The 21511-nt window shown below is 49.8% G+C and overlaps 8 protein-coding genes across 8 annotated transcripts; 3 read left to right on the top strand and 5 right to left on the bottom strand.

Moving 5' to 3' along the window:
* Window positions 1-852: 852 nt before the first annotated feature.
* On the bottom strand, window positions 853-2113 carry AKAW2_41212S (uncharacterized protein; the record flags this gene model as incomplete). The annotated part of the gene is made up of 5 exons (XM_041689626.1): window positions 853-1187; window positions 1244-1308; window positions 1373-1752; window positions 1805-1872; window positions 1927-2113. 5 exons carry the CDS (start codon window positions 2111-2113, stop codon window positions 853-855), a joined length of 1035 nt encoding a protein of 344 aa, XP_041543292.1.
* Window positions 2114-2827: 714 nt separating this feature from the next.
* Window positions 2828-4471, bottom strand: AKAW2_41211S (uncharacterized protein; the record flags this gene model as incomplete). Its single annotated transcript, XM_041689625.1, has 1 exon — window positions 2828-4471. One exon carries the CDS (start codon window positions 4469-4471, stop codon window positions 2828-2830), a length of 1644 nt encoding a protein of 547 aa, XP_041543291.1.
* Window positions 4472-4863: 392 nt separating this feature from the next.
* AKAW2_41210S (uncharacterized protein) lies at window positions 4864-6412 on the bottom strand (the record flags this gene model as incomplete). The annotated part of the gene is made up of 7 exons (XM_041689624.1): window positions 4864-5259; window positions 5347-5353; window positions 5435-5465; window positions 5531-5598; window positions 5645-5762; window positions 5816-6197; window positions 6266-6412. 7 exons carry the CDS (start codon window positions 6410-6412, stop codon window positions 4864-4866), a joined length of 1149 nt encoding a protein of 382 aa, XP_041543290.1.
* A 955-nt stretch (window positions 6413-7367) lies between these two features.
* AKAW2_41209A (uncharacterized protein) lies at window positions 7368-8804 on the top strand (the record flags this gene model as incomplete). The annotated part of the gene is made up of 5 exons (XM_041689622.1): window positions 7368-7574; window positions 7626-7752; window positions 7809-7932; window positions 7979-8427; window positions 8491-8804. The coding sequence occupies 5 exons, from the start codon at window positions 7368-7370 to the stop codon at window positions 8802-8804; spliced, it is 1221 nt and encodes a 406-aa protein (XP_041543289.1).
* A 1297-nt stretch (window positions 8805-10101) lies between these two features.
* Window positions 10102-11604, top strand: AKAW2_41208A (uncharacterized protein; the record flags this gene model as incomplete). Its single annotated transcript, XM_041689621.1, has 1 exon — window positions 10102-11604. The coding sequence occupies one exon, from the start codon at window positions 10102-10104 to the stop codon at window positions 11602-11604; it is 1503 nt and encodes a 500-aa protein (XP_041543288.1).
* A 203-nt stretch (window positions 11605-11807) lies between these two features.
* On the bottom strand, window positions 11808-15159 carry AKAW2_41207S (glycoside hydrolase family 35 protein; the record flags this gene model as incomplete). The annotated part of the gene is made up of 5 exons (XM_041689620.1): window positions 11808-12025; window positions 12108-13911; window positions 13981-14089; window positions 14151-14280; window positions 14331-15159. 5 exons carry the CDS (start codon window positions 15157-15159, stop codon window positions 11808-11810), a joined length of 3090 nt encoding a protein of 1029 aa, XP_041543287.1.
* Window positions 15160-15758: 599 nt separating this feature from the next.
* On the bottom strand, window positions 15759-18284 carry aguA (alpha-glucuronidase; the record flags this gene model as incomplete). Its single annotated transcript, XM_041689619.1, has 1 exon — window positions 15759-18284. One exon carries the CDS (start codon window positions 18282-18284, stop codon window positions 15759-15761), a length of 2526 nt encoding a protein of 841 aa, XP_041543286.1.
* A 592-nt stretch (window positions 18285-18876) lies between these two features.
* AKAW2_41205A (transcription factor domain-containing protein) lies at window positions 18877-21184 on the top strand (the record flags this gene model as incomplete). Its single annotated transcript, XM_041689618.1, has 8 exons — window positions 18877-18927; window positions 18984-19007; window positions 19065-19180; window positions 19228-19601; window positions 19649-19944; window positions 19990-20424; window positions 20475-20710; window positions 20758-21184. The coding sequence occupies 8 exons, from the start codon at window positions 18877-18879 to the stop codon at window positions 21182-21184; spliced, it is 1959 nt and encodes a 652-aa protein (XP_041543285.1).
* Between the last annotated feature and the right edge of the window lie 327 nt (window positions 21185-21511).

The following is a 21511-nucleotide window of genomic DNA, read 5'->3' as shown; positions in this document are numbered from 1 at the left end:
TGCCCATTATATACTACAACCGCACGAAGACAGAAGTCACGTCCGTGTGTATTATCATTGTCCCATACATTCTTTCCTATGGTCAGCAGCTCAATGCCTGTGGTATACATCCTCCATGGTTGCACCCGTCGTAACGAGTTCATATGCCACTATCTTGAACGGAACGCGGACCGAGGATGGGGAGCGCGGGGTGCCGATCACTAGGGCCGATCACTCGAATTGATGAGCCAGTCAGGGTGGAACAGATGGGAATTATGTGCAGCAGGTCTGATAACCCTTGCCGGAGAGATGAATCCGAAATCATACGAGCATCTTGTCTATCCGCAATACGCTGGTTGGGGTCGCGGCGGCCTATGAGATGGAGCATCTTAAAAGGGCAGATATCGTATTCAGCGTATTCCTAAATGGATAAAGGTAATGCGTCAGCAATAAAGGAACACAAATGACATGTGCGGAATAACCTCGGATAGTGTGGAGCTGATGTGGTGGTTGTCCACGGAAGAAAATGCACGTAACCGCGGGGTTGGATGAGGAGTGGTAGAACAACTTCTCAATTAACTGGATACATTCAGTTTCTTCTTCAGTACTGCCAGTCATACTATATACCAATCAGTCTTTCACCTCCCGAAGTCAGTCTCATCTTGGGCAGGGTGTAGTGCGGACTCCTACCCCTTTGGTTCCCCTTAAGAATGTAGTAGAATGAATAGAGTACTATGTATACTGAACTACTATTAACAGAGAAGGTAATGACTGCATGGAGTCTGCCAGGGATCAGCTGACATGGTGGAAGTCATGTGCTACACCATCTCCTCCATCTCCTCCTTTGCTCTCATCTCCCGATCAATCGACACTTCAACCATTATGTCCCGGTTCCCCCCTAAAGCCCGCAGTTTCATCCACACTACCACGTACACGCGTACTGTATGCGGAAGCTCGCACTTGCGACCACTCATCCACTGATCCCGTTCCTGCAAAGGACAACGGCCTCGGCCATGACAGCGACCTCATCATCTGCGCGCGTTTTGAAGAGTCGCTGGAATTTAATGTTTGGCCACGCATGGCGCAACATTTTACTTTGAATGTCTTTGTGACGCGGTGGAAGATCGGGCGCATCAAGATCACCGAAGTACATATGATTCCCAAATTAAGTTCGACAATGGACCATATGGACTGGAGGTATCCGTTTTCTGGGAGGCATTAGCGATTTTCATCATTTGACCATAAGGGTAGATGGGTTGCATACTGGTAGCATCTGCCGTCACATATCTCTTGAACGTGATCATACGCAGAAACCCAACGGCACAGACCCTTTTGTCACTGTCAGCATCGTACAGTCAAACAATACAAACAATTTGCATAGCAGGAAACATACAATCCACCAAATCCAAAAAGAAGACTTAGTTCCACTTTCTGTCGGGGTGTCAGTTTCATCCCCCAAACCACGATCAAGGGCACCAAGACCAATACGAAATTCTCGGCCAGCGCAATCGACCCAGCTACGATGTAGAAGGTATTTCGCCCACGCATGCAGCTGCCATCAATATGTTTGATCCAGAAATAACGCACAGGCCAGCATTGGAAGATGCTGACAAGCAGGGAAGCAATGCCCCAGGCAAGCGTGAACACGATCAACGCGGTGGTAAGCTTCCGCCAATATGTGATGGCTCCGAAAAGCTTACGGAGCAGAACGAGGTAGGAAATCTTCACGAAGACGTGGCCTAATACCCAGATTTTCGTTGAGCACCAGAAGAGCTAGCCCATTTAGTTAGAACTTGACCCTAAAGCGGGGGGTGGGTATACTCACCAAAGCGACTGTTCCTCTGGTAGGTCTGGAGAGGGACCAGAAATCGTGACCAACGCCGTTCAATGCCGCTAGATAATATGTAAGCTAATTGACAATGGAACTGGGGTTATGATGTAACTAACATATCACAGTACAGAGGGTGAGCCCGTATGAGAAGACAAGCCCTATACCCATCAACAGATCCCCGATATCAAAATTCTGACGGACAAGTCGGCGAGAATACAACCGGAGAATGAAGAGGGTTGTCACAGCACATGCCACAATGGGGACAACGACGAGAGTGATGCCCCAATGATTGAGTGGCATCATGGAGGCTGATGTGCTGCAGAAAGCCGTACTTGTATCAACGCATTCATCTGGGTTGGTAAATGTTTTATCCAGGCAAAGTAACGGGGGATGCCATTTTTGTATACAGGACTATATACTTTCTTTTTCATTCTCACGGCATCTGCGAATGATCACGGCCGGAAGAATCTTTCCAATCGGCCCGCTGCAGCAACACAGGAACCCTCTTCGGCCGAATTTGCAGTGATGTCAACGAATCCGCGGCAGTGGCGACTACCCCAATCAACAATTTGCCGCAATCCGAAAGTCTAAAACAAACCCCCGGGCATCTTCCGCTGATGCAGATTGACTCGGCCATATCGAGGACTGCCGCCGATGAGAAGAATCATGATTGGTTTGTTACTGCGATCTTTGATCTGTTGAGGTCATCCTGTTCCTTTCCAGTATATCCTCCGGCACCCCAGGGACGACTCAAACACTCCGCTTCATCTCGGCTCCGCTATTACACCTGGCGTAACCAGACGGCCGGGTCCGGAACCAGAATATTTCGGCCGTAAGTGCCTGACACTGTAGAATCCCTCCATCTCTGTCTCTTGTATTGACGGCCTCGTGGGTCACGAGGCTCGTTAAACTGAGCCGCCTACATCACCACGTTGCCGATGCTGAATGTGAGTTTGCACAGTAACAGAAAAGGTCCAATTGCATTCTTGCTATGTCGCATCAACGAGTCTATTGCCCCTATGCAGCTATCCTGTGTCCTTGGACTTGCTGTTCGTGGATTATGTGCTCATCCAGTCGTTGCTCTGAGAACCATTCTTTAACATTCTTCCACCGCAGTGTTGTTCGCACATTGCTCGACCAATCCTGATCGAAATGGAGCCATCTAGCATCTGTCAACCTCCAGCGTGGGTCTTCCAGCTCGCCGTCTCTCTCATAGAAGCCCCCGCCGTATCGGGCAATGTTCCAAAGCCACCACAGGGTCAGACGCAGGGGATCGTCTTCACCCTCGACCGAGAGCTGTTTCCGATTGATTGCGAGATCAAGGATTTTGAAAGTCTTCCCTATCTCCACTAGTAGTTTGTACTGATCACGACGCATATAGTTCCTCCAAAAATCCCGATCGCGCTTTTTGGTCGGTTCCCCGAGCGGCCTTGAATCATACATGAGAAGATATACCCCTCTCTCATCTACTGACTGGAACGGCGACTTGGGTGGCGAGATAGCAGCAACTGCCCAATAATGCCATGCTAGTCCTTGGACATGGTGCTCTCTCGTAACACAGAGCGTCCCCCAACTCTTATCGTCCTTTGTATGCATATACAGGTCTGCGACGGTGTGTGCATTGTGCTTGTCGGAGGAGGTGTATCCCCCAATTTTCTTGTCACGATCTGCCTTATCAATAAAGGACACCGGGCGATAGTGAAAAGTAAAGTTGGCGTCTAGGTCTTTCAGGTTTCGTCGCATGCTAGCAAGATAGGCCGATATTGTGTTCAGCTCGTCTGTCTTATGGAGTGTTCGGATCTCCCAGGGTAAGTCTGTTGCCGTTGGCAATCCATGCTCGGAATCAACCCTATCAATAAAGGCCCATACGGTATCCCGACACGGAATTCCAACAGTGGCTGCGCAATACCGTGGTCTCCTGGGAAGCCCATTTTCCCGGATTTCTAAGCTTTTGTGTTGGGTGAAATAGTCAACTTGACTAAACCTGGGACATTCAGACTCTCCATATTGATCAGCCATGCCATCATCTTCCAAAGGTTCTCCATCTTCATGATTACCATCACTCACAGCATGGCTGCCACCTGCATGATCTTCAAACGATCCCTCAAAAGCGGAATCCTCCTTAGCCCCGAAAGGCACACTAACCCTAGAAGACCTTTCCGTAAGGAGACCATGTTCAGCAGTATGCGCGGCCGTCGCAACAGGAAGCGACAATGCCCAACCAATCTTCCGTCTATTTCCAGGTCCCTGATTCACCTTCAACATCGAAGTATCCACAGCCGACGATACGGGCCCAGTGTCATCTTCCCCTACTTTCTCAGACAGTATCGCTGGCCCTTCCGCAAGTGTTTCTGTTGCCCTCAACCCATTCTGATCCCCAAGCAAGTTGCCCGGCATGAAGTAGCCACTCATCGGCGGATAAGCCCCGCCACCTGGGATAGACTCTAGAGATCGACCATGAGTGTACTCCTGAGGAGGCTCTTTCTGGTTTCTCATCTCTTGCGGCTCGACGTTCGCGTCGGTCGCTGTAACGACATTCTGGCCGTTGCGTTCGTTTTCGCTTTCGCTGCCACTTTCGCGTTTTCCCTTCGACTTGAGGGTGGGCTTGGTAACGAGGGATGTCGATATGATTGGGCAAGTTGCGGTAGGGGGACAAGCCATGAGCGCGAGACTCAAGTAGGAGGGTTTTTCTTTGTAGTTTGCTGTAAAGTATGTGGTAATGATTGTGAAGGTAGGCTCACGGTGTTAGAAGGAGTGAACATAGAAGACAAATGGCCGATGTCGGCTAATTTTGACGTTTATCAGAATGTGTAGAACCTGTTTCGTTGATAAGATTGGGTTGGGCGTTGGAACGGTGATCAATGAGTGATTATCCTTGACACTTTCGGTCGCTTTGAGATCCTCTTTTTATATCCTTGTTTCTCGTTAGAATTTTATTCCGGAACACATTAAGAAGGAGCAATAGTTCGACCACTACTGCTATCGTACATTTGAAACCTCGACCTCATTAACGATCGATCGACCTAGCTAACATACAGACCGTCATCGCCGGATCACGTCTCCGTCCTATGCCACTGATGACCGCTCCTAAACGGATTCGCACGCGGGAAATGAGAATTCTCGATATCCCGTTTGGACTTATTTTCCTCGTGGACCTCAATCTCGGTCGTCTTTGTGATAATTGTATGGTCCGAACATCTTCCCGGGGAGACAAAACTATCTTCGTTGGAAGCTACATTCACCAAACCGGTTTCGTCAGCGAATGTATCGAAAAGTGACTGATCGGGTTGACGACGAGCGAGAGGAATCGGTTTCTGTCTTGCTGCTGCTGCTGCTGCTTCGGAGTGGGAGCGTTTGTAGTATGAACCTGCGTAGCGTGTTCGATGCAAGGCAAAGTTGTATGATTGCCGTAGCGTGGGGAGAGTGGCGCATATTATGATAACGTACATCTGTTGATGGATTGCATGGGCGCCACTTAGCGCATGATAAAAGTATATAGATAGCTTGGCTGTGCTGAGAGGAAGGTTCCTGCTTACCTCAATTCTAGTGGTTCGGAAATCATGGTGTTAGCTTGGTTTTGTTGTGGTTTAGTAAACATGAACCATGGAGAAGTGAGTGGCGTACGAGTACCATGTTGTAATATCGGCCCATGACCCTGGAGTTAAATGCTTTAAGCTTCGTCTTCGAGTGTCTGGGCCTGCACGGAACATCGGTACTTACAGGTTATGTCTGAATGGACCGGAAGGCTTTTTAGAAGAATAGCTTTGACCAAGGTTGCTGCCGCCGCCCTTCTGGGATCAGTTGAGTTTATTTGGTCGGGTTGGAGGTACTTACAGGATTCCTGCGCCCATGACAGCTATAACCCCTAGCTTCATTTTCCAGGGCAGCTGGACGGACCAGAAAATGATGACTGGAAACAAGGCCAAAGTAAGGTCGGCGAAAGCGTTGAATGCTGTATGACGTTATTGTCTCGACACATAGCTACCGGGCAGTGTTGGCACTCACAGGCTTGCGATATCCCAGCAATCAGCTGAAACTTCAAGCTAAAGCAGGAGCCGGGAACCTCTGGCCGCCAGATCTTCTCCGCAGGCCGGCAGTAACCCATAATGGCAATGATGGCCAGCACATTCCAAGCAATGGATATTACACTGAAGATATATAGGAACCATCGTTTTGCCGGGGACGCTGTCTGGCCCATTAAGCGCAGCAGGAAGACGGCCACCGATAGCTTGCCTGTTGTGGTGGAAACCATGGAGAAGTTGGGTGCGATGACAGTATATTTGAAGGCCTCGATTTTCCATTCCCCATTGGAAATGTCGGCCATGTGTTTCCCCAGCCCATAATGCACGCCGGTTTGCGCTAACCCTGAACATACAACAGCGCTCAACTGCATCCATGCGGCGCCTGGGTTTTAGCCGCTATTTTTTGCGGGAGGATCTTGCTGGGTTAACTTACCAGGGAAAGAACAATAAAGAAGTCGTCCCAGCCTGCTTTGCGAGTCAGTATTAGCCGGGTGTACAGTCGAATGGCGACGACTATGATCGCCACGCTTCCAAAGCTCCAGGACACGGCAGTGATCTGTGGGCCTTTGTCGTCAGGCATGGTGGCCGGACTTAACAATATATCATTGTTGCTCGATCAAGGGGGAACACTCTGGAGGTCCTTGAAATATAAAGCTGTACCGAGCAGGCGTGTTCCCGATCGAGCGATATTGCCGAAACTTGATTATTTACGAAAATATTAGACAAGCACAAAGAGTTTCTTTGTTCAGCCGTCGAGCGATACATCGACTATCAACACATGGCGAGCGGGATGGCCATGTCTCGGGATTTGCCGTGATTTGGCCGTCGGGGTATACGAAGAGAATCGACTGCCATATGCCAAAAGACCCACCTGTAGGGGAGTCCCTTCGGCCTGTGCTTTTGCTAGGCACGAAGGCCAGATCAGCCCACAGCAGGCGCCTTTTGTCCTGGCATCGGATAGACGAGCCCAGTGTGTGCGGACCAATTTTTGGGCAGCCTGTAACATAGCACCAATATGCGCAATGACCTCCGGGAACCTTCGAAAGCATTCAGAACTTCTGTCACGGCGTATTGTCCCTGTCAATTGTCTTGAAGGATTCAAAGCAGAGCTCAAGTCAAAGCTCGGAGTATCCATAGCGCTTCCGCGAGGCACCGGCGCGGCGCTAATGCAGCCAGAGCGTGTGGCGTGTGGGAGGACGGCACCTAGGTGACGGAACTGACAGCCGGTGGCGGCCCTTTACAGGTCCTATCCAACCCTATTTTCACGATGGCGCAGCTAGCTCTTCTAGTCTGACATTGCGGGCCTCTGTTGATGACCAAAAGTACTGCATCTTGGCCTAGCCGGGCGCCTACCCCCAACTCTGATTGATGTGACAGGTCCACCCGGTGCATACCGTCCTGCGCCTCCTGCCATAACAAGTAAAGGCTGTCGCAAAGCTGTACCTGGCTGAATCAGAACAACAAGGCTCCCAACTACTGTAAAAAGACAGGCCTTCCCTTCTCCCCTGTTCCCTGTAGTGCTGCTTCCCGTGCATATGTTCATCATGTCTAGCAATAGTTGTCACGCCAATGGCGTCTCTCAAAAGCCATTCGACGGTCTGATTCGGCAGGTCGCGCAGGCTGCAGATGCTTTTCAACATAGTCAAAACGAAGCGGATCGCTTGGCTGCCCTCCAGGCGGCGCAGAAGCTGGTGGAGGTGTTTCAGAAGCCGCAAGATGCAGTGTATAATCTAGCTTACTCGGTACTAATATCCTCCAAGAAAAGATGAGCACGAAGTACTGACCCGTACCAGCCCACCCAAGTGATGTGTGTGCGCATCGCCATGGACCTTGGTATTTTCTCCACGCTCAGTGAGCGGAATGGTCCAGTTACGCTGGAGGATCTGGCAGCCACGAAAGGGGCAGATCTTGTCCTGACTGGTACTGTTATCCCAATCACGTCTATGAGTCAAGCTGCTAAGATATTCTGGGAACAGAAAGGGTGCTGCGTATCCTTGCAGGGATTGGATACGTTGCAGAACATGATGTACGGGTCTACATCCCCACCAAGATGACCAGGCAGATGACAGACAGACTTAGCGGGGCCGTAGTGAGATTCATGTAAGTCAGTCACATAGGTGGCAAGGCCGAACTGACACAACGTCAGCTTCGATATCGGTATGCCTACCTTGGCTAAAGTACCCGAGTTTCTGCGTATGACCAACTTCCGAAACCCATCGGGTGCTCAGAATGGTGCATTACAGTACGCAGAGAAGACAGAAATGTCGCTGTGGGACTGGGTGCCGACCAAACCAGGTTTCTTGGACGTTTGCAATACTTTTATGGAAGCAGACCGCGGGAGCCGGCCTAGCTGGCTCGAGTGGTTTCCTGTCAAGGAGAGGATTATTGACGGATTCAAAGAAGGCGAAAGTAACGTCCTCTTGGTGGACATAGCAGGTGGGCGCGGCCATGATTTGGTTGCTTTCCAATCCAAATTCTCTGAAGTGCCGGGACGGCTCATCTTGGAAGATCTGCCTCATGTCGTGGCTGAGGCTACTCAGCACCCCAAAATTGAGCATGTATCGTTTGACCTGTTCAAGGCACAGCCAATACAAGGTATACTCGCTGATTAACACCTGAAACGCTTCTTATTCCTAGTCTGACTGTATACCTCCGCAGGTGCGCGCACCTATTACATGAAATTCATCCTTCACGACTGGTCAGACGAGGAAAGTCGCCTGATCCTGAGTCATCTTGGAGCAGCAATGAAAAAGGGATATTCCAAACTGATAATCGAGGAATTCGTATTGGCGGACAAGGAATGTGCGATGCTGCCAGCCATGTGGGACTGGGAGATGTTAATCTTCTGTAACAGCATGGAGCGAACGGCCAGTCAATGGATGAAAGTGCTGGATTCGGCTGGCTTCAAGATTGTGAAATTTTGGGCACCCCCTGGTGACGGACAGAGCATCATCGAGGCGGAGCTGAAATAACCTGCTGAAGACATGAAATCAGTCCGGTCAAGTCAGATATAACCGAGAGATGATAAACTAGTAGGATGAGAATACCTTAGTTTCTCGGGCTCATGACATTAGCTTCAATTCGACGATCTGTCGCCTCGAATTTGGTAACGTAACCGCGACTTACTCAATAGACATAGAAGCCAGTGCCGGCGCAGAGATGAGCTGGGAGATGAAGTAGATAAATAGGATGCTGAACTCATAGGTCTTTCTGGAGAAAGGGAAACACGTGGTCCAGTGGAAACTACTACCACGCGTCAGTCAGCTGACCCAGTCCCGTCTTCTTATCATCACCAACTCAGATATTATTAACTGACCAGTTCATCGAGAATAGCTATAGTGAGTGGACTCTTGGTGCCTGTATCTAACAGGCAGAGCATATGCATCAGTGAGCTGTCTTTGAATGCTTCCACAAAGTTAGTCCCCATCCTTGCTCCGAGACTCGCCATTACTATGGCTATGATAAGTTGTGAGATGGTCCACTTGTTACAGCCACTATGCTTGAGATCTACTGAATGTCAACAATACAAAGTATCCCTGTCCTCAATTGCCAGGGAAAGCTAAACCCCAGGTCCTGGAGAACCCTACACGTATGAAATATCCCTCAGCACTGATGAGGCTTCTCTGAATTCAGGGCGTCCATGGACAACGCAGAAACGATAAGGGTACCTTTCCAGCAACAATATGGACCTTTATTGTCCACTCAATGACACAGCCCTAGAGCAAGTTGTATTGTGCCATATCATGAGATAAGGATACAACATCTGAAACTTGGAGAAGTGTGGGAACATAGCCAAACGTACAGTACAGTTGGACCTCGATTTACTCCGCAGGACAATCCTACCCGAATGTGTTGCCTGCCACGTAGCAGCCAACTGGTAGGTTCAAGACACATCACCACACCACCTAAATAGCGAAGGACGGACTATGTAACCTCAGCTCTGTATGAATTTTCCTCGGTCTGAATTTGAGCGAAAAGATGAGACTGATCAACGTAAGAACATACCAGTTGGAAGAATACCTCGACAGTGATACCCCCGAATATGCAATCCTGTCACATACGTGGGGAAAGAATGAAATTTTCTTTCAAGATCTTCAGGCACTGTCAACAGGTTCCAGGTACTGGGATCGTGTGGTAGGCAAGGAGGGATTCTTCAAGATCAAGTATACCTGCCAGCAAGCGATCAGGGATGGTTTAGATTACGCTTGGGTTGATACATGCTGTATCAACAAAAGCAGTAGTGCAGAAATCTCTGAAGCTATCAACTCCATGTTCCAATGGTACATGCGATCAAGCAAGTGCTATGTTTACTTGTCTGACATCCCCAGCGACTACGGTGAAATTCCGCTCAGTGAGCAAGCCGGAAGCTCTGTCGAACCCGCCAGAAGACGCAGGCCTAGTAAGTACGATGCGATGATCAATGGGCCCTTTGCAAAATGCCGCTGGCTCACCCGAGGGTGGACATTGCAGGAGTTGATTGCGCCTAAGGATTTGACCTTTTATGGGTCTGGTTGGAACTTCCTTGGTACAAAAGCATCAATGACAGCCCTCCTCTCTACCGTCACTGGGATAGACCAGCGCGTTCTTAGAGACTCGACAGACACAAAAGAGTCACTGAGATCAGTGTGTGTCGCACAAAAAATGTCATGGGCAGCTAAGAGGCGGACTTCCAAGATAGAGGATGAAGCATATTGTCTCCTCGGTCTGTTTGATGTTCATATGCCTATTCTCTATGGCGAGGGCAAAGGTGCATTTATTAGACTTCAGGAGGAAATCATCAAGAGTTCCGATGATCACACCATTTTCGCATGGAACTATTGCAACATTGAGCAAGAGAGCCAGTATACCGTCCTTGCTCCGTCCTCATCCTGCTTCCTCAAGAATGTCGTTGAGTGGTCACGTCCGCGTAACAGTGGGCCATACGCAATGACCAACCGAGGCCTCCGCATTTCGCTCCCCGTCATATATCAAAACCGACCTAAGGATAGCTGCCTCGCGCTCTTGGACTGCCATTATGACGATGATGTCACAGGCACCTTGGCCCTTCCTCTTACTCCTCGACCAGACAACACCTTTGACATCGATTATGATATCTCGCGGGGACGGGTAGTGAGAGTTGATTTGGGACTAGAAACAACAGCCATGACTCGAGACCTCTATATCCGATCACAGTCCAATGTTCCTGACCGGGGTCCACAACTGACATGTCAATTCCACTTCAATCGGGATGATTCCAAATCAGCGAGTCTGCGCATAACGGAATTCTACCCATCGCGGATCTGGGACGCTGGAAATCACCGACTGCGACTTGCTTCCAACGACTCGACTTCCCTGGAAACATGGGCTGCTGTTAGGTTACAGGACTCCCACGAAAGAGCCATCGGAGTTGTGTTCCGCGTATCACCACAAAGGAGGCCAGAGGGCACAACGACCTTCAATGTACATGGTTGGATCTACATGCAGACTATGAGGCCCGAAATGACCCTCTCGCATGTGGTCGATCAGGTCATTCGCGGCTGCGCCTCAGCTTCAGCTTATGAATACGGGAACCATGGATCCTACACCCTTGCCTTAGGCCGAAGACATAGCATGGTTGCGACCAACACTATAGTCAATGGGAATGGCTCAGAGACGCTCATGAACGTGACTGTGGCTGATCGGTATTCGCCTTGCACGTTGCGACGTGTCTTTGGCGCGACTCCGAAACCCCCGAAAGCTACAGAAACACTTTCCAAGGAGAAGGATCTCCGAACAAGCGTGTCTACAGATTAGCAACAGGTGGAACTCGACTCCCATGGGAAGATGGAAACCCGCTTCTGTAGAAAGAGGTTCGGTCGGGCGCTTATGTATTTAGTCAGTATCTGCTTGAGATGATTTCCAGTAATTCAGTAGAACGTTCCATCTTTCTAGTTCGCATCTTAAAGGCAGTCACTAATTCCCTCCCCTCGCTACCAACATTGAAGCAGCCCACAGAATTAATAGCTACCAGCTCTCTCCTTGTACGCTTCTCCCTTCACAAGGCTTGGCTTGCGATACCCACTCTGCAGCACCGCATTAGCCTGCAACCGCAATCCATCCAACTTGAACGAGCTCTCATCCATAGCCCAGATAGTCACAGCAAGATAATTGCTCCCATTATAGTCCAAGATACCCTCTGGGACGGGAAAGCTAAGCTGCGGGCCGATGTGACTAACTACCAACAACATAATACATTAGCCCATCCAAATATAAATCACAGCAAGAAGAGAATAGCAAGAGGAGGAAAACCAACATACCATACTTCCCAAACTGCCACCCATTCACAAACAACTCCGACCGAAAACTTGCAGGCTCCGATCCATTACCCACCGTAGTGCTATTCTCAAAGACAACACTAATAGGCACATCATACCCATCAGGAATATTCAGATCAAACGTTGTCGCAAAGAACCCCACTCCGGGTGCCTCATCCTCCGGAAGTCCCTCAAACGGAGACCTCTTCGTCCACTTCTCCACCGGGGCACCGGGGAGATGATACCCCTTCCGCTCAGCAAAGAACGCCCCCTCATTGAGTGGACCTCGAGTTAAGTCAGCATAATGCTCTCCACCAAAATTGCCCGTTATTTTCCACGATATGGCTGACTTGTCGTCGCGGCCGTGGAGGGTGTAATCTAGGATTCCACGTGGATCTTTCATAAAATCGCCGTTCGCGGGGAAGTTTTCGTCGTTGCCGAGATGGTCGATTAGGATCGTTAACGTGTAGGTGGTTCCGGGAGTGAGAGAGGATGGGAAGGTGATTGTTTGGTTGGAGAACATATACAACGGCTCTCCTAGCCAGGAGGTGAGGAATGTGTTGTTGAGCCAGATGGAGTAGCCGTAGGCGTAGCCTCCTTCGGTGAGGAGGTAGAGGGAGGACTCATTCCCGGTAGCCGTGAAGGTTCCTCGGTAGAGAAGGGAACCGCCATTGTAGCCATAGTCGCTGGCGTAGAGGGATGTTGGAGTTGTAAGGTTGCGTGGGTTTGCGGTTGTGGTGTGCGTGCAGGGAGTCCAGAGGTCGTCGTTGTATGTGGGATCGCGGACCTCTGGGAGGGTGTTGAGGTAGTGCCAGTTGAGGGTTGTGAGGTCTGGTAGGTTGATGTTGGGCTTGTGATAGGTGAGGGTGCCGGTGAGACGGCCAGATGTGACGCTGGTTTGGACGCTTTGGTTGTTGAAGAAAATGCTGGTCACTGGCTGAGGGGCGGAAATGAGCTCGAGTGTAGTGGTGGTGTTGATATCGCCTGTCAAATAGAGGGACGTGCCAGTGAGTTCGGCAGTTCGTAGAAGATACCCGGCCTTGACGATGACAGATCGGTTGGCGTGAGACTGAGAGACATGTCGGCCTATGGCCCCTGGGACGGGTAGGTCGAGGACCCAGTAGTTGTATGCCTCGTTGCGCCAGAGGAGATGCACCTCGAGGGTGTTGCCGAAATGCACAACTCGGCGTGAGGGTTGGACTGCCCATTGTATCACGGTGGTCGAGTTGATCTGCTGAATCTGCAAATCGTCGCCTTCAATGGAAGCTGGTTTCCCTAGATTTGCAGGGACGGCAAATTCATGGAGCTCATCTTCACCTCCATAGAAAACAACCACTGACTTGGAGCCTGTCTGCTTCCAGGTAAATAGCTCCGCCGAGGAATAAATCAGACTTACGTCGCCGACGTTGTAGTCGACTAAATGAATCTTTGAATCTCGGCCATTCAAACTTAGTGTTCCACCCAGCTGAGGAATTGTCAAGCTACCTGCGGTAGTGTTCACGCGCAGCTTATATGAAGTCGACTCTTGCGATGTTAACTCTCCATGGCGTACCACGTAGAAGTTGGTGGGATTCCCGGCTAATCGGGTTACTGCGAGGGATGTGGTGTCCGTGTAGATTCCATAACTCCCGTTTTCGGGGTGTGACTCGAGATATGCAGGAGATGCCTGTAGGAAGTTGGATTGTAGCTTCAACTCACTGTATTTCTCGCGGATGACTCCGCGATCTTCGGCGATAGCAGCACCCACATCGTACGAGGTGTAACCACCAGGATGGCCCAAGTTGCCCCAATTTGTTCCTCCAAAAATCTGGAAGCACAAATCTTCTATTAGCAAAGAGATAAGAAGGACTATATCCGTATATAATAGCCAACTCACCATGTAGAGATTTTGGATAGCAGTGCGAAAGCTGTAATTTATCTTGTAGAAGACGCGTGCGAATTCAGGACCGATGTATGCGGCTGAGGTATCGACACCAACACCACCCCTAGAATACATTATAAGCTTAGGATGCTTCGCATAATACATATACCCCAGAGTTATCATACCAACCGTCAGGCACTCCACCTTGGAATTCTGAGATGGAGAACGGCGTGGTCGGGCTCTGCTCCTCATGGACTGTTTCATTGTAGGAGAGCAGTGGGTTTACCACAGATGACCAATTTGACGGATCGGATGCTAGAAGTAGATGGTTAACAGAAGCTCGATCAGTATAATCCAATACGTACGTGCTGTGCTCCAATGCATGGGATAATAATCAAAGCTGTAAATATCCACAGCGCCGACTCCCGTGCCAGGAGCGAAGTTGCCCATAGGTTGAGCATCATTGACGATGAACGGCACAACTACTCCAGCCTTTCGATACTGATCTTCCACGTAAGCCATATATTCCTTCTGAAGACAGGAACTGTTATAGTCGGGCATAGAGTAGTTGTTGATTTGCGTGTAGCCTACGTTCTGCACGCAAGCCGTATACTCGTTTTCGGGTTGGAATAATATCACCGGGCCACCATTTGTGATCTGCGCCTTCGCGATTATGCGTCCTATCGCCTGCATATAGGGAGTGATGGCATCCAAGTAGCCTTGGTCTGTAGTTTTGAGACGGCCTTGCACCCTTTTCAACCAGCCAGGAAATCCGCCCCCAGAAACTTCGGCGTTAATATAAGGACCAGGACGAGCAGTTAGATACAAACCGGCTTCTGTAGCAGCCTGAAAGAATTCTTCGAGAGCGAAAACTCCGTCCGCCCGGATAGAGCCTCGCTCACCCTCAAGCAGAGCCCAATCGACGTAGAATGACACAGCTGAGAACCCAAGCGCGCGGACTTTCTGGAAGACATCAAGCCAGAGTCCTGGGGATGGGAGACGGAAGGGGTGAAACTCTCCGGATAAGAGAAGAACGCGCTCTCCGTGAACCCGAATGGAGTACTCATCCCACGTCACAATGTCTTGAAGAGAAGGGGCTGTGGTATTCTCCTGACGAACATATTTTGGGGCGGTAACAAGGCCCAAGCAAGCCTTCGCAGCCAGACCGACAGAAAGCAAGAAGGAGGCCTTCATCGTAGTTTAAGATGCGGCCTAGTCGCTCGGTACAGCTTCACATTACCCTCAGAGCCAATCCACCTTCGCACATCTTTATATTTGGCTGTCTTTGGCATTTCTGATCGAAAGTAAAGCGGGCGGTCGGCTATGAGGTCGGCATCTGGCCACATTGTTGATCAGCAATCCCCAGGGCGGGGAATGCGGAGGACCTGCGATCAGACGTCAGTTTAACCGGTATGTCGACATCAAACTGGGCTAATACTTAATGCGGGGAAACCTCATGATCACGTCGGTATAATAGATGACCGAGTACTGGGATCGTGGGGCGCGGATAGTACTTGACATGGGGTGTGCCAGGGATGAAGGCGGTAAATGGTGTATTCTGACCAAATTTACCGCGATGCAGATTGAAATAAAGGCCAATATCGCATTTAAGGCGATCTTTGACATAATTCAAATGGTCTTTTCCATTTTTGTTTTGGCCACGCCTTATAGCTTGCAGCGGGAGAACCAAGTGTATACATCTTGTCTGGAACGCCAATGATATAGAACGCCACTAAAAAGTTTCATTTGCATATACATTCGGCAATCACATAGCGCATAGAACCTTGTAGATATCAGTCAACCACCCCTGGTGGTAGCAGCACTACATAATCCACTGGAGCAGGCTCGACCCCATTCGCCTCACCAACAATTTTCAGCTGATCACCCTGCCGGACGACGACCCCATGAAACGTTATCCGGGTGGCCGAATGACCGTCCAAGTATATCGAAGGTGTATGGCCTAGGGATTGATGCTCCATATCCCCAAGCCATTGACCCACTAACTTGTCACCCACAGATAATGTCCACTTGGATTGACCGCCATAGAGATCGTAGTAGTTCACCCCTATGTCGTACACTCCCGATGGGGCTTTGATGGTGGTTCTCGCCGTCCCAGTCGTTGAATTAGAAGTGGTGATAATTGCCGTAGTGTTAGAAGCGGCCTCGAACGGACTGACGGTGTAAGTCTGGTATCCTTCCAATCTCATACTCTCAGCTTCAATGCGCCACGGATGATGACCGACACGGCCAACCACATCTGGAATTCCGGTCATGTTGTAGTAGAAGTTGTTGATAGCATCGCGCCAGACAATGGAGTGTCCCGCCTGGTAAACCAGACGTGATCGCATTGCCTCGTATCGCTCCCGATCAATCAGCCCTTTCAAAGACTCCCATTGTTTTATGAAGCCGTGTGCAGCTTCCGAGCCAGCATAGTGAGCGTTGTAGAAATGCTGAATAACTGTCAACCCGGAGTGCAAACGATGTGTCCATGGTACATGGTGAAACCACAAGACGAGATCATCTGGCGTGGTTTCTAGTGACTCGTATAAGCGAGCAACCTCCTCCGGATATTGGCCGGTATAACCGGTGCCATTCGATATTGTTCGGTCCATTCCGACTGAATTGTGATCAGCACGTGTCCATTGACCCCAGCCATTGTTATCCTGTGTAGCTGGGTTTGGGCCATAGTGAGTATACAAGATATCTGTCAGGGTCTGTATGCCCAGGTTGCCTGTATAGTTTTCATAGGCAGGCCAGGAGGTCATGGACATATCAGCAATAGTGTCGATGACATGGTGATTTTGTCCAAATGTGAGGCGAGTCCAGTCTTTGAGGATCTGTTCAGAATCGTCTGTCGGACTCCAGGCCAAACGGCCATAAGCGTACAGATTGGACATAGCAAGGTGGCTACCCAGCCATGTCCTGTTAGTGCCCACATTAACGACGGCTGCCCAGCCCCCGAGCGTTCTGTTGAAGCGCTGTCCGGAGATGATATCGCGGACCATCGAAGGCTTGTGATCTACGCGTAAGTCGAAATCCAGGACCGTCTTCCAGAGCGGAGGTAGGTACACCAAATGACATTGCTGCCCCAGGTACTCCTGACTAACCTCCAACTCTATGGCTGTGTTGGTTTGGTAGAGGTTGGCGAAAAGGGGTGAGGTAGGCTCGCGTACTTGAAAGTCGATTGGGCCGTACTTTATTTGTACCACGACGTTCTCGTCGAACTGACCGTCCAGATCCTTGAAGTATTCCACTGCTGCCTTGGCACGATCAGCCTTCCAGTCCGATTCGTTCAGGTTGTTGTTGTAGACGAAGGCGCGGTACATAAGCACACCCCCATGTGGTTGCAGGGCACGGGCGAAAAGATTCGCCCCTTGTGAGAGTGTGCGATTATATGTATCTGGACCTGGCTGGCCCTCTGAGTCTGCTTTGACGAGGTACCCAGCCATGTCTGGTACATAGGTATAGAGGCTATCGGTGATATTCTGCCACCATGCAATGACACCAGGATCGAGCGGATCATAAGTTCCTAGACCGCCCAAGTCTTCTGGTGAAGCAAAGTTCAGCGATATGCCAATTTGAACGCCGTATGGTCGACAGGCATCTGCTATACGACCTAGGCCTTTCATATTCTCGGGTAGCAGTAATGTTGCGTTCGCATTGACATTATTAACGACCAGTGCGTTTATCCGGATAGACGCGAGCAGTCTAGCATATTGCTCAACGGGAGCCATGTCTTCCACCACCGTGCCATCTTTGAAGAATATCGACGCGCCACCGTAGCCTCGTTCAATACTTCCGTCCATGTTGTCCCATTGATTTACCCAACGGATCGGCGCATGTGGGCTGGTGGTGTACGCGACACGAGAGAAGTTTCCTTGTGCCACCATAGCGAGATATTCGTATGCCCCGTACAACGCTCCTCTGGCATTGTTGCCCAAGATGCGAACTGTATCCCCTTCGGATTGTAACCAGAAGCCATCGGGATCAAGCTCAGGCACGTTGATGTCCCGGCATTTTTGACGGTACTCATCCAGGGTAGCCACCAGAATTGATGCGGAGCTATCGCATTGAAATGGATGAGATGTCAAGTTCGTCGATAGAATCGATTGGAATCCTGCTTTCAATTCTTGTCCTGCAGTCTCGATTGGGCTCCCTTTGGTGCTGTTCAACAACACAATATGAGACGGCAAAGCCTGTCGACAATGCAGATCGCAGGAAACGGGAGCATATCGGAGCCAACCATCGTACCCATCCTCGGCTGTGACCAAGGACAGTAGAAGAGCCAGGGTCAATTGAAAGAGATTCGAACCTCTCATAGTGGCCGTTTCTTTCCAGCTATGCCATCGCAAAGAACTACGAAGTACCAGCCCTCTTCTTCATCATATATACACACGTCATGACCTGTTTGCAGGATCACCCCGCATTGTCGGGCCACGAACGTGGGGAAGGACTTCATGCTAAACTTTGTATTCAGGCTATTGTTGCTGCTCTGGGTAAATCGTATGGTTTGGTGGCATCATGACAAAGGCGACTTTTGCCGACAAGCACTGGCCTGGTCTTCTCCTTAAACTCGCTGAGTTAGCAGTTTAGCCTCGGAGAATCTCCGTGACCATCAATTTCAGGTGTGTTATTGAAGCGTCAAGACCCTCCCTATTAGGAAAGGCCCCGTCGGGGCAGACGAGTGGGCGTCACGGGACTCGCTAAACTCAGTTGGTTTTAACCTAGCCTGAACGGGAATGGCGCCTTCACAAGATGACCGGAGGTCTTACTCGCACCCTTACCTTGTCATTCGGCACTTTACTACTCACAGACCTTCGGCTTGCGGTGCAGCTACTGTTGTCATAACCCAGGAGAGGAGTGCCGATATATCATGCGAGTTATCGTTCATAATTAGCGGCTTTACCTACAATGGCTGCCCGAACTCCTTCCATCGCCCGCAATTCGTTCCGGGCCCGCGCGGTACGGCTTCCTCGTCCGCCACCATCTAATCTATAACAAATACTAACTCCAACCAGTGCGACAACTGTCGGCTTCGGAAGGTATCGTACCCTGTGACCACATCAATACCCCACCTATGCTCATGTAAATCTCTTTAGATCAAGTGTGATAAAGTAGTTCCTTGTTCCAGCTGCAGCGCTCTTGGAGTCGCCTGTGGTCCGACAGGTACGCCTGTCACGTCTTCGGAGACACGCAGAGCCGATTCCGACGATTAGTAGGTCAAGCTAGACTATAAGTGTTTGCAGGGCTAACTGAGGTTAGTGAACAAAGGTTTTTGGCAATCCAAGAACAATTATCGACCATTCAGCAAGCACTCCATCAGATAACAAAACCACCAACTTCAGTACAGCCGGCCTCTCACCCAATAGGCACCGGCCCAACAGCTCCTCCCTTCGAGGGACAGTCATCTTTTCATCATGAAACCCTTGTAGCTAGGGACGCAGCTTATTCCGCAGCAAATACTGCCCGAGATGGACAGATTGGAGATTATGTTTCTGCTGCGCTCTCCTCTCTAAAAAGCAGCCTCGATAGGCACAATCACGCCGTGAATCGAAATGGACCACAATCACCTATGCAACTAAACCAGACATTGCTTCCTGTAGATCTGGTCATAGCGGTGGTGAAGAAGGTCAAATGTATACATCTCCAACCCCCCTTAGATGCTATCACTTACGCAATATAGCTCAACCTCCCTTTTTCCTCGTCAGTCAATCTTGGATAGACTCAACCCGTGTGGAACATCTATGCCAGTCGATATATTTCCCGTTGAACCCTGTGCCACCGGGCTCGCTTACACTCTTCTATGGTATACTGTTTTATGTGATCCGCGATTATCTTCATGCGGGAGATCCTGATCTGGCACACTTTGATCTTCAATCAAGCCTTGCGCTCTGTGAACGACACTTTGCCGCTGGCTTGAGCGGGCCTGAGGTTATATCTGAACCAACTTTGGAGAAGATACAGGCACTGTTGCTTGGGGTATGTTTGATTGTCTTCAGTAACTACAAATCCTAACGAATGCAGGTTCTGAAAGCACAAGAGGAAACCGACGTCCAGCGGTGCTGGACCTTCCTTTCGCTGGCATTCAATATGTGCCAGAGCATCGGGTTGCACCGACGTTCTACTTTAGAAAAGGATGATTATGCTATCGCCGAGGCAAAACGCCGTGCGTTCTGGGCACTTTACACCATTGACAAGAATATCTCTCTCAATATTGGCGTGACATCACACTTTCAAGATCACGATATTGATGCAGACCTTTATACTCCCTCAAATGATCCCAAGCATCGTCCGTGGGACCTAATGGGGCTTGTGATCGTCGAGTTCGCGAATGTTCAAGGTAGAGTTTATGATCAGCTGTACTCTACCTCTGCTTGTCGAGCAGGTGACGAGCAACGATCAGCAACGATTGAGCGGCTGTCCTCCGACCTGATGACAGTACGGGACAAGCTCCTTGCGGTACGCCTTCCTCCTGTTCAGGTAGTCAAGTTGGCTGACGGTTTTACAAGATCGATGTTAGTCGGGGTCTTTATGCCGACTCCCTACATGGGATGGCAGCCTGTGCAGACTTTATAGCTTACTCTGTGTTGACCGTCATCTATCGTGCACAGACCCATCCACGCGACGTGATGGCAGTTTCTTCCCAGTGCTACGCATCTGCGACTGCTGCCTTACAGAGTCATCTGAAGTGCTTCACCTACTTCCGCGGTCGCCAGACACATAAGCAAACAGAATACGTAAACTGGTAAGACACCCTTCGATCTGCATGAACATAGTTAACTAAATGGACAGGATACTTCTCTATCCTTCATTCACACCCTTCGTCATCGTCTTTACCCATGCAATCACGACCGCCAGTACAGCAGATCTTGCTCTGCTACAGGATACCGCCAGCTCCCTAGAGTTAATCAAAGGCCTTTCACGAGGGTCAATGCATTTATTCACTATCTGTGACGCTTTTGTCCGGGCTGCTCAGATACTTGTGAACTCACAACAGACACTAACCGGGTTGGAGCAACATCAAGATGGATCCCTTGTTATTCCGACAACCGATGGGCCCGGGAATATTGCCCTGCCAGATGTTTCATGGCCGGAAGATACATTTGACTCCACCATGAACCAAGCAGACATATCCATGTTTCTGAATGGCTTCATTGGCACTAACCGATCGGTCATGGATATTTTGAGTTTCGACCTTAATAGCGATTCAATCCAATGAATACACCTTGCATTCCTCTCACTGCTGATTGTTGACCATGGCTTTGAGAACCCATCTCTCTCAGTCTCTTAATGACGCCTAGTAGATGGGAAATTTGTCTGGACACTCTACTCAGTGCGTGCGAAATGCATAACATGGCTAATGTTGACGAATAAGGCAACTACATCGAGACACGCGACGATTTATAACGATTCGAAATATTATTCCCCTTTCCTTCCTATATACAACTGGGAAACGCATGGCAAACGCAGGTCAACAGAATGGTAAGCCAATAAAAGTGAGGCACGGTTTGGCCTAAGCAAACTAAACTAAGACGCCCTACCGAAA

Source organism: Aspergillus luchuensis, chromosome 4 (assembly GCF_016861625.1).
Source record: "Aspergillus luchuensis IFO 4308 DNA, chromosome 4, nearly complete sequence".
Taxonomy (NCBI): Eukaryota; Fungi; Ascomycota; class Eurotiomycetes; order Eurotiales; family Aspergillaceae; genus Aspergillus; species Aspergillus luchuensis.
This window is presented reverse-complemented; position numbering and strand designations above follow the sequence as displayed.